This window comes from Coptis chinensis, chromosome 5 (genome assembly GCF_015680905.1).
Source record: "Coptis chinensis isolate HL-2020 chromosome 5, ASM1568090v1, whole genome shotgun sequence".
Classification (NCBI taxonomy): domain Eukaryota; kingdom Viridiplantae; phylum Streptophyta; class Magnoliopsida; order Ranunculales; family Ranunculaceae; genus Coptis; species Coptis chinensis.
Genome location: NC_141460.1, coordinates 87,777,332 through 87,790,098, shown reverse-complemented (window position 1 = coordinate 87,790,098; position 12,767 = coordinate 87,777,332). Strand labels below are relative to the sequence as shown.

The 12,767-nt window shown below is 37.5% G+C and overlaps 3 protein-coding genes and 1 pseudogene across 4 annotated transcripts; 3 read left to right on the top strand and 1 right to left on the bottom strand.

The window, feature by feature from the left end:
* Positions 1–1,602, top strand: LOC147499757 (C-8 sterol isomerase). The gene is made up of 3 exons (XM_086561537.1): positions 1–699; positions 986–1,135; positions 1,237–1,602. Exons 1-3 carry the CDS (start codon positions 73–75, stop codon positions 1,519–1,521), a joined length of 1,062 nt encoding a protein of 353 aa, XP_086417663.1. The 5' UTR covers positions 1–72; the 3' UTR covers positions 1,522–1,602.
* A 389-nt stretch (positions 1,603–1,991) lies between these two features.
* Positions 1,992–5,521, bottom strand: LOC147499756 (Pentatricopeptide repeat (PPR) superfamily protein). Its single transcript, XM_086561536.1, has 2 exons — positions 4,816–5,521; positions 1,992–3,659 (listed from the first exon to the last, which is right to left on the bottom strand). Exons 1-2 carry the CDS (start codon positions 5,373–5,375, stop codon positions 2,060–2,062), a joined length of 2,160 nt encoding a protein of 719 aa, XP_086417662.1. The 5' UTR covers positions 5,376–5,521; the 3' UTR covers positions 1,992–2,059.
* Positions 5,522–5,594: 73 nt separating this feature from the next.
* LOC147499755 (agamous-like MADS-box protein AGL80 pseudogene) lies at positions 5,595–6,555 on the top strand (annotated as a pseudogene). The gene has a single exon (XR_015196036.1). The product of XR_015196036.1 is annotated as an agamous-like MADS-box protein AGL80 pseudogene (transcript).
* A 207-nt stretch (positions 6,556–6,762) lies between these two features.
* On the top strand, positions 6,763–9,710 carry LOC147499754 (uncharacterized). The gene is made up of 6 exons (XM_086561538.1): positions 6,763–6,917; positions 6,997–7,102; positions 7,190–7,234; positions 7,336–7,444; positions 8,664–8,895; positions 9,421–9,710. Exons 1-6 carry the CDS (start codon positions 6,870–6,872, stop codon positions 9,607–9,609), a joined length of 729 nt encoding a protein of 242 aa, XP_086417664.1. The 5' UTR covers positions 6,763–6,869; the 3' UTR covers positions 9,610–9,710.
* Positions 9,711–12,767: the final 3,057 nt, after the last annotated feature.

Sequence of the window (12,767 nt, the reverse complement as noted above, 5' to 3'; positions counted from 1 at the left end):
CTGGGAGAAATAAAAGACAAGAACAAACAACACAAGTGAAAGTAAAAAGAGGAAGAAGAAACCCAAGCAACCATGAAATCCGCCGTCTTAACATCTTCTTCTTCTTCATCATCAAGATCTAACACAACAGAAGATCGGGATAGCTGCTATTTCCCTGGATGTCGAAAAGACGCAAACTGCAAGTGTGAAATATGCTTAGCAAGCATTAATGCAACACTTGATCTATTGCCAATGAGCATTCAAAAAAGCACACTAACCAAGTTTTCCGCTACGAAACCTTTAGCTGAAAGAACCCCTATTCGTTTCAAACCTTCCATTTTATCCACACCCATGAAAGGTACTAGTCAGATTCAAACTTCCCCCATTCTTAAGTCTACTGCTAAGTCGAATTTTCCGGAGGAACAAAACATGGGGAAGGAGAAGAAGAGGAAGAGAAAATGGAATATCGGGTTTTATCTATGGAGATTGATTGTCGCTTTGAGCGTGATTTTTGCAGTTGATTCTGTGTTTACTTGGGTGGTTACCGGGATTCTGCGACCTACATTGTCCCCAGAAATCCTTAAAAGAGTAGGAGAGGAATTGTGGGTTAGTGATGATTTGGCTGGAAAGTTAAGACTCTTGCAAAGAAATTTGGAGGGGCTTGTCAATGAGAATGTTTCAAACTGCAGCTCTGTTGATTCTAGTTGGAGATTGATTCAGGTACTATTTACTGTTCAGCTGGAATTCAGTCAAAGTTTGTTGTGCTTTTTACTATTCACTTATATCATCGTTTTATCGAAATTGAATTTGACAAAATTTCAGATATATAAAGTGACTGCACAATATATAGTCGCCAGTGGTCATTGTAATACCAGTTTTTAGTTGACGTCGGCCAATGCCCTGCATTGACAGCGGCACAGTCTTTATTAGCTAAACAAATATGATAATGTTGGTGAAATGGAAATGCTACTCAGTTTTGTTTAATGTAATGATACATTTGTTACAGGATGGTCTGCTGGCGAGGTCTAGGTGTACTTTGTACTCATCGATAGCTGAGGAGGTGAGCATATGGGGATGGCCACTGCAAAATGCGGGTTTGCTAGTAAGCGGATTTTCTTCTACATCATTTACTATCCTATCTGGAAGATTGATTGAGGTAAATCAACATTGTAAATTTTATGTACAAAGTTAGTTTGAGAAGACCTTATGGGTAACTTGATGTTTGATCGTGCTTGTTTCTTCTTGCTTTCAAAACAGTGGCCCAATGGAAATGTGGAGCATTCAGTTCGACAAGCAAACAGTTCATGGATACTTGAAAGATTGAGCGCGTCAGTTGTGAAAATGGAGCCAAATACTTGGGTTCTTGAGTATAAGCAAAATCCAGTGCTGGGGGATTCAAGGTTGTCTTTGGCAGCACTGCAGTTTTTGAACATCAGGATCTCAAGAGTTCTGGAAAAATTGAAGAACAAAATGTATATGGTGCCTAGTCTCATTCACCAATATAGTTATAATGGAGAAGACAATTTTCATTGTCCAACTTAGTTTGTAATCCTTTTATTTATGAACACAACTATTAGTTAACGTATACATAGAACCTCATCTCTTGAGAGATGTTTATCCTCATTTTAGGGTCTGTTAATCTGTTCCTCCTTTTCTATAGCTTAGCATCAAACTCTCACATTTTCAACACGTAAATAATCTTCATACTGTAAGTATTAGAATGTTAGAATGCAACATTTCAGCTCCAGAGTCCAGACAATGACTTCTATAATTGGTTGGAAGAGGTTCAGACATGGAAGCGGCATGTAACTACTGTACACTTTATTCAAGAGAGATAAACACTACCAAGTAGGTTGAGATCAAAACTTCAAACAACTAAGGAAAATGAGCAAACGGGAGTTCACCGATTCCAATAGACGTAGCTCAACTGAGCACCTTGTTCAAAATCAACCTAACAACCTAGAGTGAACAAAAACTAGGATTTAAGAACATTGTGATATTGGGATACTAGGTTTTGCTGTAAATGCTTCCATATACTGTTATACAGAGAGAGAGATCCTAGTGACATATGCATTTAAAGTTACCAATAGTCTTTACATGAACAAACACCATCTTTGTAATGGTGAAATCTAGTCCTATCTCTCACAACTATCTCCCTCTCAAATACTTTAGAAACTAGTTTAAAAAAAGTGTGGCAATCCTTGCAAACTCGAAGATTTTTAACTATGTGAATGCAAGAATCATTCCCCAAATTCATCAGACCATAACAAAGAGCCAACTTCTCACTATGCCATAAAATTACCTCTTTCTTTTCTTCCTCATCTAAATCAACCAACACACTGCTGGTGTTTGGTGCATAACCCACCAGCTTTAACTTGCTCACAACTTCATCTAACTTTTCATAAATCTCATCAGTTTGTTTGTGAGTCTTGTCAGACATCAAAAACTCGTGTATTTCACCATTTGCTTCAATCCTGCTACACCCTCTTTCCTTGGCAATACCTCTATTTTTCATGAACTTTCTTACCTCCCCGACGTCTTCCCATCTCCTTGCCTTGGCATAGATGTTTGATAGAAGAACATGAGCTCCGTCATGCTCTGGATCTAACTCAAGCAGGCGTTTTGCAGCCAATTCTCCTAATTCAACGTCACCATGGACCCTGCAAGCAGACAGTAGGGAACCCCAAACGACAACATTAGGGGTAAATGGCATTGATTTAACAAGATCAAGGGATTCCCTGAGAAAGTTGGCACGCCCGAGAAGGTCTACCATGCAACCATAATGCTCTTGTTTGGGCAAAATATTGTACTTGTTGGTCATCAGAGCAAATATATGGCGGCCTTTGTCAACAAGCCCAGCATGACTACAAGCATAAAGGACACTCACAAAGGTAATGCTATTGGGCTCTATCCCATCAGCATTCATCTGGTCAAAGAGCCTCAATGCAGTACCGGCATCACCATGCATTGCAAACCCGGTGATCATGCTAGTCCACGTTATCACATTCCTCCTCCTTTCAGGTATCTTATGGAAGACTCTACTTGCGTTCTCTAAACTTCCACATTTGGCATACATGTCAATAAGGGCATTATTAATAGACAAAACATCCCCAAAACAGTTCTTATCAATGAAGAGATGTACCCATTTGGCTTGATCGAGGATGCCAAGTTGCGCACAAGCTGAGATGACACTCAACATAGTGATTTGATCAGGTCTTAGACCCGCCTGTTGCATATCATTGAACAACTTAAGAGCTTCCAATGGCCAATCACTCTCTGCATAACCTGAAATCATTGCGCTCCAAGAAACCAAGTCTTTTTCAACCAATTCATCGAAAATCGACCGAGCAGCTCCTATCTTTCCAACTTTTGAGTACCCCATAACCATGGAAGTTGAGGCAATTAAGTCCTTTGGTGTCATCTCATTATATAGATGTTGGGCCAAATCCATTGACCCACAGTTGGAGTACATTGTAATTAGGGAACTCTTCAAATGAGAGTCCATAACGATATTCTTCTCCAAAATATAGTCATAAATCCCTTTGCCAGAATTTAGATCTCCTGAACGGCTGCAGGCAGAAAGGATCGTAGAGAGAAGCATTTTATCTGGCTCTACACCAGACCTCTTCATCTCTTCAAACAGTAACAAGACATCTTCATAAAGTCCACGCTGACAATAACTGCTTGTAAATTTCATAAGTAACAAAAGATGAGTTAATAACAAAAAGGTTAAGTTAAATAATTACAATTGATAAGCTATTATGAAAATTTTAGCTGACAGACTTGTTATTTTGGGTTTTGAACAGCCAGTATTATGTAGAAGATAACAGGTAACTGTGCCTCTGCTCCAAAATCTAATCCGGAATATTTAGAAACATGTCTCCCACTGAGTGAAGGCCATGATCAGACCCTTACTTAGACATGCTTCAGAATAGCTCATGATGACTTTAGATTCCCAGAGGATAATTGGTCTCCATTAGATTACATGTTGCTAGCATATTCTGTTTAAAGCACCATTTCCGATTTCAGCCTGTACTAATAAATTAACATGACCAGGGCTTCATAAAGTTAGTCACTTATAGTTCATTTTTCTGATCGGTAAAGTTAGTCACTTCCTAGTACTGTCATAAAGAAACACATACTGAAGGGGGCCTATACGCGATAAACTAGAGACCATCACTTCCAATAGTTACTATTTGAATACCTAACTAGTAGATAACCATTAACTCATCTACACTGCTTACTAGGTGGCTATAATCTCAGGACTCAAGCACAACAGAGAATCAAACAAACACTAGTCAAAACCATTCTTTTCGATAACCAGCACGAGTCAAAACTCAAAGATGATATAAAGTGTCAGGCCTTCCAATTTTTGTAAGCACTACAAGTGGTGAGTAGCTCCATTCATATACAGTCCTGGCTGATTGAATGAGACCATTCTTACCCATGCACAAATGTCTTAGGTATGCACTATTTGAGCATCTCTGACAGTCTGATGCAGAATTAGTTTCGAAGCCAAATGTCTACTAGACTAACTTTGAACTGGTGAAAACACGAGGGTATCTCTGCTTTCCTCCAGTTCACACTTGTTAATTTAAATGGGTGTCTAAAAATAAAATAAATAAAGTGCCGCACCACAGCTCATTATTGAACGCGCCAATATTGGAGAGTCTGTAATAAATTTAGAAACGAAAAATCAATATAATTTAGGATCCTATAGCCGAGTTATGTTATGTGCAAGTACACCAGAGGACAGGAAAAGAGTATATCACACGGTTTGAGTAAGCAAAAGTTTGTTACCTACATAACTCTATAACATATTCGAAACCAACTTACCCATCCATCATAACACACCAAGTAACAACATCTTTATGCAGCATTTTATCAAACACCAACCTAGCCTCAAAAACACGCCCACACGCAATATACACACCCATCAGTCCTGTCTGTACATAAGGGTCTGAATCAAATCCCATCTTCTCAGCAACCCCATGAATCTCCATCCCTTCTTTCACCCCACAAACCCTCGCCGACGCCTTTAAAATAGGCGGAAAACTAAACCTATCGACCCCAACTCCCTCTCCTCCTCTCCTCATTTTCTCATACACCCAAAGTGTTCTACTAGGTTCATCACTTCTTGATAACTCCCTTAGTAGTCTATTACATAAACGCGTTTCAGGGTTGGGTATTTGATTAAACACAGAAAGAGTGTAGTCGAGACTTGAGGAGAAAGTAAAAGAAGTAGTGAACAAATTGAGGAGGAGAGTGGTCGCGCTGGTTTGGAGAATTTGGGCGTGGATTTGTTTTAGTTGGATGAGCGAGGTGGCGGTGATCAGGCGGTCGTGAATGGTGTTGAGTTTTAAGGTTTGGAGTGAAGTTTTAGTAATGGTGGACATGGCGGGAAGGAGTGGTCAACATTCATAAGTTTTATAATTTTATCAAAGTTTTGGTCCAACCTAAAAACGCCTCCTCTTAATCTGAAAATATGATGTCTAATATCTCAATAACAAAAAGATTTGGTAACAACTGTGACATGAATAAATATCTTGTACTATATTAAATTAGTATCTTTTACATTATTCCACCATATATTTTCAGATTCTACCATATCTGCTCAAATTGTATATATGTATGAGTATGTAGTGTACAATTACAAACACTAATCTCTGTTCACACCATGGCTAGAAAGAAGGTGTCAAGCTTGCATGGATTGTTAATGATTCAGCTAGAAGGGCGACTTTTAAGAAAAGAAAGAAGGGGTTGATGAAGAAGGTGAGTGAACTTAGCATTCTATGTGGAGTTGAGGCTTGCGCAATTGTTTACGGGCAATATGATCCAGAACCTGATGTTTGGCCATCTCCATCTGAGGCTCATAATGTGCTCAGGAGGTTTAAGAGCATGCCTGAAATGGAACAAAGCAAGAAAATGATGAATCAAGAAGGGTTCCTTAAACAAAGGATTGCTAAAGTAAAGGAGCAATTGAAAAAGCAGCAGAGGGAGAATCGCGAGTATGAGATTACACAATTAATGTACCAAAGCTTGACTGGTAATGCGGGAATGTATGATGTGGGAAAGGAGGAGTTAAACGATTTGGCGTGGTTGATTGATGAGAAAATGAAGGGTATTCAAGAAAGGATTGATGGTTTTAGAAGAATGATGGCTCCACAAATGATTGCAGGAAATGATGACAGGATCCAAACTGGTGGTGAAGAGGATAAAGTTATGCTGGAGGCCATACAAAGGCAGTCATGGCTCATGGAAGTGATGAACAACCCTCCTCAGGAACAACAACAACCAGTTTATTGCTTCGGAAATGATTTGGCAATGCCATATGGAGATAATAATACTCCATGGTCAAATGCATTATTTCTTTGAAAGACTATCCACGAAAAACACAACCTGTTAACTGGTTGTCGCTTTAAGGTTTTTCTAGTTATTGGTGATCTATGTTGCTATATATGCATTTTAATATTTTATCACGTTTTTGGTTATCTATGTTGCTATTATATTGTTTTGGTTTTCATCATATTCCAATCTCTTTATGGTACATAGTAAATAAAATGTTATGTTTCCAAATTCCAATTTCACTTCGCATATTCTATGGGACTATACAAACTCCAAAATCTCATTTGATCATGTAATTAACAAGGTATATAATTTAAGATTTTTGGTATAAATTATATATTTTCAAATGAATCCAATATCCAATTTATTATTATATCTCAGAAAGCTATAAAATGGGTCCGATATATCAACCATCGATATAATACCGTCAACTAATTTCCCGATAAATCACAGATATTTCCCAATACATTGTGGTATAGAACACTTGACTTGACAGTTGACATAGTTTACTTTCTAGGGCTGTCCAATTTCTGAAGAAAAAAAAAATGGGAGAAGCATTACTTGAACTGGAACAAATTCTCAAAGCCAGCAAGGTATATATATATATATATTCATTCCTTCATTCCTTCATTGATTCATTTGAATTGGTGTTTAATAATAAATATATTTTAGGATAAGATGACACGTGAAGAAGCGGATGTATTTAACACGTCCAAGGCGAACGCGATTAAGGATTTCACGCTTACTACATGTATTACTTCTGGCATTGCATGGACAGGTACAACAAATGTGTTAGGATCTTGTTTCTTTATTATTCTTGTTATTTCGTCTACATTTTTTTCGTTTGTCTTTTTTTTTATTGCAGCTCTAAGGAAGCTTGGTTATGGAATGAGAATTAGCCTTTCTGGTGGTGAGTACATACCTTTTTTTTTACAGTGTGAAAATAAGTCTTTCAATTACGCCATTGCTATTTTCAAGGATATAATGCGTCGTGGCTAACTTTGCTTGCAGGAACTGCTTTGGTTTCTGGATGGTGGAGTTTCACTAGGTGTTTGGATTCGTCGGTAGACAATATTCTTGCCATGGAGGGGAGTCGGATGCAGAACGAGTTGGCAAATATGTGAGTTTTTAATCTTACTAGTATGATGTGTGCGTGTTATACAGTACACATTTAACATTATAGTTGTATCAAAGGATGGGGGCATACATTAAAAGGAATGTGATCAGACAGAAATGGCCAATTAAACTAAGCCACTACATGTATACATAGGTAGTAATGACCTACGCTAGTACAGTACTAGTGAATGGGCACACCCATCTGTGGTGTTGCAAGTTTTCTTATCAACAATGTTGCCTTAGTATTTGTTAGAAGTAATTGTACAATATTTCTTAGGATCACTCTTTTGCTCAATTTTGTATAATCACATGTGGTAGCAGTTTGGGAGTAGCAACATGTTACTTGTGTATGTTAAGAGTTAGGAGGAGTTATTGTATTGATTGGGTTAGCAACATGTTCTTAGATTTGTTTAGAGTCAGGTATTAATGGGTAGTTACCGGAATAGGTGATGAGGTGTAGTGGGATGAGAGCATGAGGTGGTTGTGTGGGTAGTTTGGTGGTGTTGTGTGATAGTGCTATTTAAAGAATGTAATCTTGGATCAAAGTAAATAAGTGCATTTTATTGTTAGTTGATTACACTTTTGTGCTAAGTCACGTTGACACGGGTACACGAGTCGGTGTCCAACACGGATGCAGAGTATCCGACACGGCGATCCATATGAAGTAGGACACGGGGACACATCTAATTAAAAAGAGTCTATTACTATTCTTTAGTTACACAAGTAAGTCTTGGACTAAAGACCTTACAAAAGTGCCTTCTTACAAATAACTAACTTTGGGGCATATTATGGAGTTTCAAGTATGTTAGTAGATTATGTTCTCAGTCTTAGGGTATAGAAAAAAGCCTAGTTTGAAATAGTTTGCAGAACATGTAGTGTTTCGTTCAACATGACTGTCCATGTGTCTGTGTCAGACACAGACAATTTTAAAAATTAGGAAGTGTCCATGTTACTTAGCTTTTGTGTTATCTTGGACGTTCGGTTTTCCTTGAAGTGAACCAATTAGAGGTCATGGATTCGTCAACCAACCCAAATACTACTTACAACTTACAATCTTAATAATGGTTACACAACACGGAGCATCATAGGGTAGCAGTATGCGGAATTATATATATTGTAAAGTAGACACAGCCCATGAAATATGTTTGCTTTCTTAGCTAATTATAGATCCAATTCTGTTAAAATTGAATTTTCCAGATTAATGCCAAATTTTTACATTGCAGAATACTGACGAAAAATCAGCATGATCCTTGGAGGATGCAACTCTTGAAAAAACATTTTTACCCAGAGAAAGTTTTTGATGATTCAAATTCAGATCAGCCAATCTCAAGGTGGCGTCTTCGAAATTTCTTTAGTGACGATGGTGCTCTGAGTCAGATATCACATGACAGTAATACCAATGATAATAACTCTGATTCAGGATTGAAACAATGCCCAGAGTCTATGCAATTCACTGTAAGTACACTTAAGTTTCCAATCTTTTTAATAGGTAAGCAAGTTATTATCCAATATCTGTTGGAATTGAATGTTAATTATCATCCAACTTGTGAAAACAGTCTACTGATTGGATTAAAAAAAAAAAAAAACTATACATTGCTCTGGATCATGCAGGATGACAGAACCTTCTCTACTTTTTTTTCCCTAGTTTGTTCCACCTATACTTTTCTTGATGAAAGAATGATTCTTTTCACAATCTTTGCATAGAGTTTTCTTGATGTTGTTTAAGAATCTATGGTAGTTATCTTTCTCATGGTACGCATGGTATGGTATAATGGTTCCAAGTTTTGCCTTTTGAGTTTAATTTATTAGAGTTAAGTACTTAAGTATCTAACAAATACAACTAAAGATAAAAATTTACCAGTGACCTACGGAAATAATTAACCTAAAACTGAGGAGAATATCTGTTGGCAACTTGGATCGAAACCTAGCAAATTTACTTTGTTCAACAGTTTCTAACATCTAATTACGGATATGATACAGATGAGACCTGCTGTTGAAGCATCTGACACTGACCCTTTTGATATTGTTTTTGGGTACTCCGGGCCACCTGAGGAGATCCATCATCCTGAAAATCCCACTGACGTTGCACCTAAGAGGCGTAATCGTAGCCACAGAAGAACTCAACGTCGGCACCGCATCCGCCACTCTGAAGTTGATACAACCTTGTAGTGTTCAACAGTTGGATCAAGTGTATCCGGAGATATGTAGGATTTCTATTTTGTATTTTTCTCAAAACTCACAAGTGATCAATCAAATATGATTTCGACATACATTTCTTCTACTTCTTGTACAATGGTGAGTTTCAAAGAAAAATGCCTCCAAATTCCGTTACATTGTTTTTACGGTTGCAGTCAAAGATTTGATTTGTAAATACTGCGCATTGTATTACCGATATTCAATGAGATTTTGTAGCGTATGGCTGAGTTTCATTTTTTTGGCCAACATCAAAGGTATTTGAAGCACAATGAAAATAATTGCCTTGTTTGAGAAATCTACTCAAGGTCCTATAGAATATTCTTCCGTGGATTATTACAAGAAATAAGAAGGAATACTCTTTTTCCGAGTAAAGAAAATAACTGGAAATAAAGCAGAGCTTGAAATGTGTCCGCACTTTAAAATACTTGAAATAAGAAGTTGAAATCGTCATAAAACTGCCCTTTGGTAGCTTCCTAAGTTCTGTGGTAGGTTCCTTGCGAGTTCTTACTCTCTTCCCCTGGTCTAAAGATAATTTGTATTTGAACACAATTCAACTCCGGACAAAATCTAAATATCAACTACAACCTATACTAACATGCCCAACTCATTTAAACAACTATTAACAAATGATAATAATGTTAAAAAGCAAAACCACAACACAAAGATTTACCGTGGTTCGCCAATGATGGTTCTTAATAAAGTGGGAAGGAAAATTACAATCTCTCCTTTCGGTCTCTCACCTTACTAGATCACTCTTATCTCTTTCTGAGGGTTGTATTTACGTAAAGGTTCTCTCTCTTTTGTTTTAGATGCGGATTCCAATCCTTCCGACTTTGTTAAGTTAGGTTTTTCAAAACCTGGATTTTAAGCAAAGTTCCAAATTTGCGCGGGCCTCAATATCTTTCGGAGTCGGCGGGTCGCCCCTCTATCCCCTGGTAGCCCTAATGTACTGCTATTCCGACATTTCCAACGCCGAATTCAAAAGCTCTGTTTTCTCTCCTCATGTGAGGGATAACTCCAACATAATGTACTGGTTTAAAACATGAAAAAAATAAATGAACAACAGTTAGCTGAGGCCCTGCTCGTTATAACAGTTCTTATTTTGTCCTTGATATAAAACCCACGTAAATAATCTGTTTTCATGTGATAACTATATGGACTTGCTTCAAATTGATTTCCAAAGCTAATTCTACCCAGCTCATTTTTCTTATTGTTTGTGCTACTATACAATCATTTATCAAGCTGCTTAATGCTGCTGTTTAGGGAATTAATTGTTTTCCAACTAGAGTTTTGGGTACTTGGGTCCTAGGTTTGTTACAATGATCTTTGAATGAATGGCGGAAATGAAAATTTCTTTGCACTCAAATTCCAGCTTTCATAACCAGCTACAAGCCTACAACATAGTAACATTTCTAAAAAGAAATTGAACTGTAAATCAGATCGGATTTGGTGTTTGGCTATTTCACATATGGATGGATTTAGATTTTAATTACTGCCACTTTACGCCGTGCCCTCAAAGAACACACAGTAGTGATCGCCCTGCTACAGGCATGCACTAAGTCCAACTTGATAATGGGGCTGGTCCAGGACCTACGCTGCGATTGCCTACAGCATTGTACTAATTCATTGAACATTTCCATTGTCTGTTACTCTGTTCTATAAACTGGCTAGTGCGTGTAAAATGCATGTGGGAATGATATAAGCCGTAGTACCATAGTATTAGTATAAAATGCACCAACAGTCCAACACCATTGCAACGTTAACCAAAATATATTGATCTAGTTTATACAGTAATCATTCAGCATTCACAATCCCCACTTGTCAACTTCGAAATAAAAAACACCATCATCCAACTTACAATGTTATATCCAAAGCAACTACTATTTTTTCTCAAGAAAAACTACTGGAGCAGGTCTAGTCAAAATTATTAGAAAGTCTGCCCAACCGGCCACCGCAAAACTCATCCGCAATAACATTTCAGACAAACCTCCAATAAACGATGTGAATTCAGCTTCACCTGGTCGGGACTCAGGTTTCCAACTTCTCATACCCCCAATTTCACCTTCGCTTGGTACGAACTCAGGTATCAGACTTCTCATAGAATCATAACTTTGTGGGATAGCCTTAAGCAACTCTATTACCATTACACTTTGTCTACGATATGACTCAATCAGTTTGTCATACTATACAGTATACACTATTGTCCCTTCATATGGTTCCATGCAGTACTCGAATTCTTCAAAGTGTAAACAAAATATTCAATTTTAATTAGGTGGGGGTAATTGTGTCATTTTTAGCCATTTGACTTAAGAGTTAACAGTGAAACCAAATTGACCGTGTGTTTGGAAGGGAAATCCTTATCGGCAATGGGAGGAAATCCTAATTAACTCATCTAGTGGGGGTAATACTACTTAACCCATATATCATTGCTTTGTTGTGATTTACTTCCTTTAAAAGATCATACTGCTTGTGAAACTTGTAAGTTTTATGTTTTGGTATAATATACTGGTGGGGTCTGCCCTTAAGTCCTTAACCCCATAATCTTTTCCAAAAAAAACAAAAAATGACGTAGTTTTTGGTCATGGGTACCAGTGTAGAGTATGCTATGCTATCCAGCTAACGGATATTCTGACGTAGCCTAGCCCAGCTATCCCAAGGCAATCGGATTGAGTCGAGTGCATTTCCACCCTATGTAACTTAATCCCTCCTAACAAATGGGATGAAGAAAATACGTGAAATAATTGAAGTGTTTTTCATAGGTTCGGCGATGCACGGCAAGCATATTTTCGCAGCTTGTATTGACAGTTATAGAATGTAGAACATTATATTAAGTGAAAAAGAGTGACAGGAACTGTTTTCGTTTACATAATTTGTCTCGTAAATGAATGTAAAGCATGTGCTGAGTAATTCTGAGAAGAGTGACACAGCAACTGTTTTCCTTTACATTTTACATGGTTAATCAGATCAAATCCCTTTGTAATCCTAAAAGCACTCTACTTTGCGCCCACATTAAGAAAGAAAGGTGATTTTACTGTTTTGAGTTGTGGCAGAACTTTTTTATTCTTCCGCTACACTAAGAACATCTTTAATGGTGAGACCTCTTGAATACCAAATGCCAAATTCTTGAAAAT

Coding starts and splice junctions, on each gene's coding strand:
- LOC147499757 (XM_086561537.1), top strand. CDS start 73: ATGAAATCCGCCGTCTTAACATCTTCTTCTTCTTCATCATCAAGATCT. Junction 700..985: donor CTAGTTGGAGATTGATTCAG/GTACTATTTACT, acceptor CATTTGTTACAG/GATGGTCTGCTGGCGAGGTC. Junction 1,136..1,236: donor TATCTGGAAGATTGATTGAG/GTAAATCAACAT, acceptor CTTTCAAAACAG/TGGCCCAATGGAAATGTGGA.
- LOC147499756 (XM_086561536.1), bottom strand. CDS start 5,375: ATGTCCACCATTACTAAAACTTCACTCCAAACCTTAAAACTCAACACC. Junction 3,660..4,815: donor TGGTGTGTTATGATGGATGG/GTAAGTTGGTTT, acceptor ATTTACAAGCAG/TTATTGTCAGCGTGGACTTT.
- LOC147499754 (XM_086561538.1), top strand. CDS start 6,870: ATGGGAGAAGCATTACTTGAACTGGAACAAATTCTCAAAGCCAGCAAG. Junction 6,918..6,996: donor AAATTCTCAAAGCCAGCAAG/GTATATATATAT, acceptor AATATATTTTAG/GATAAGATGACACGTGAAGA. Junction 7,445..8,663: donor CAGAACGAGTTGGCAAATAT/GTGAGTTTTTAA, acceptor TTTACATTGCAG/AATACTGACGAAAAATCAGC.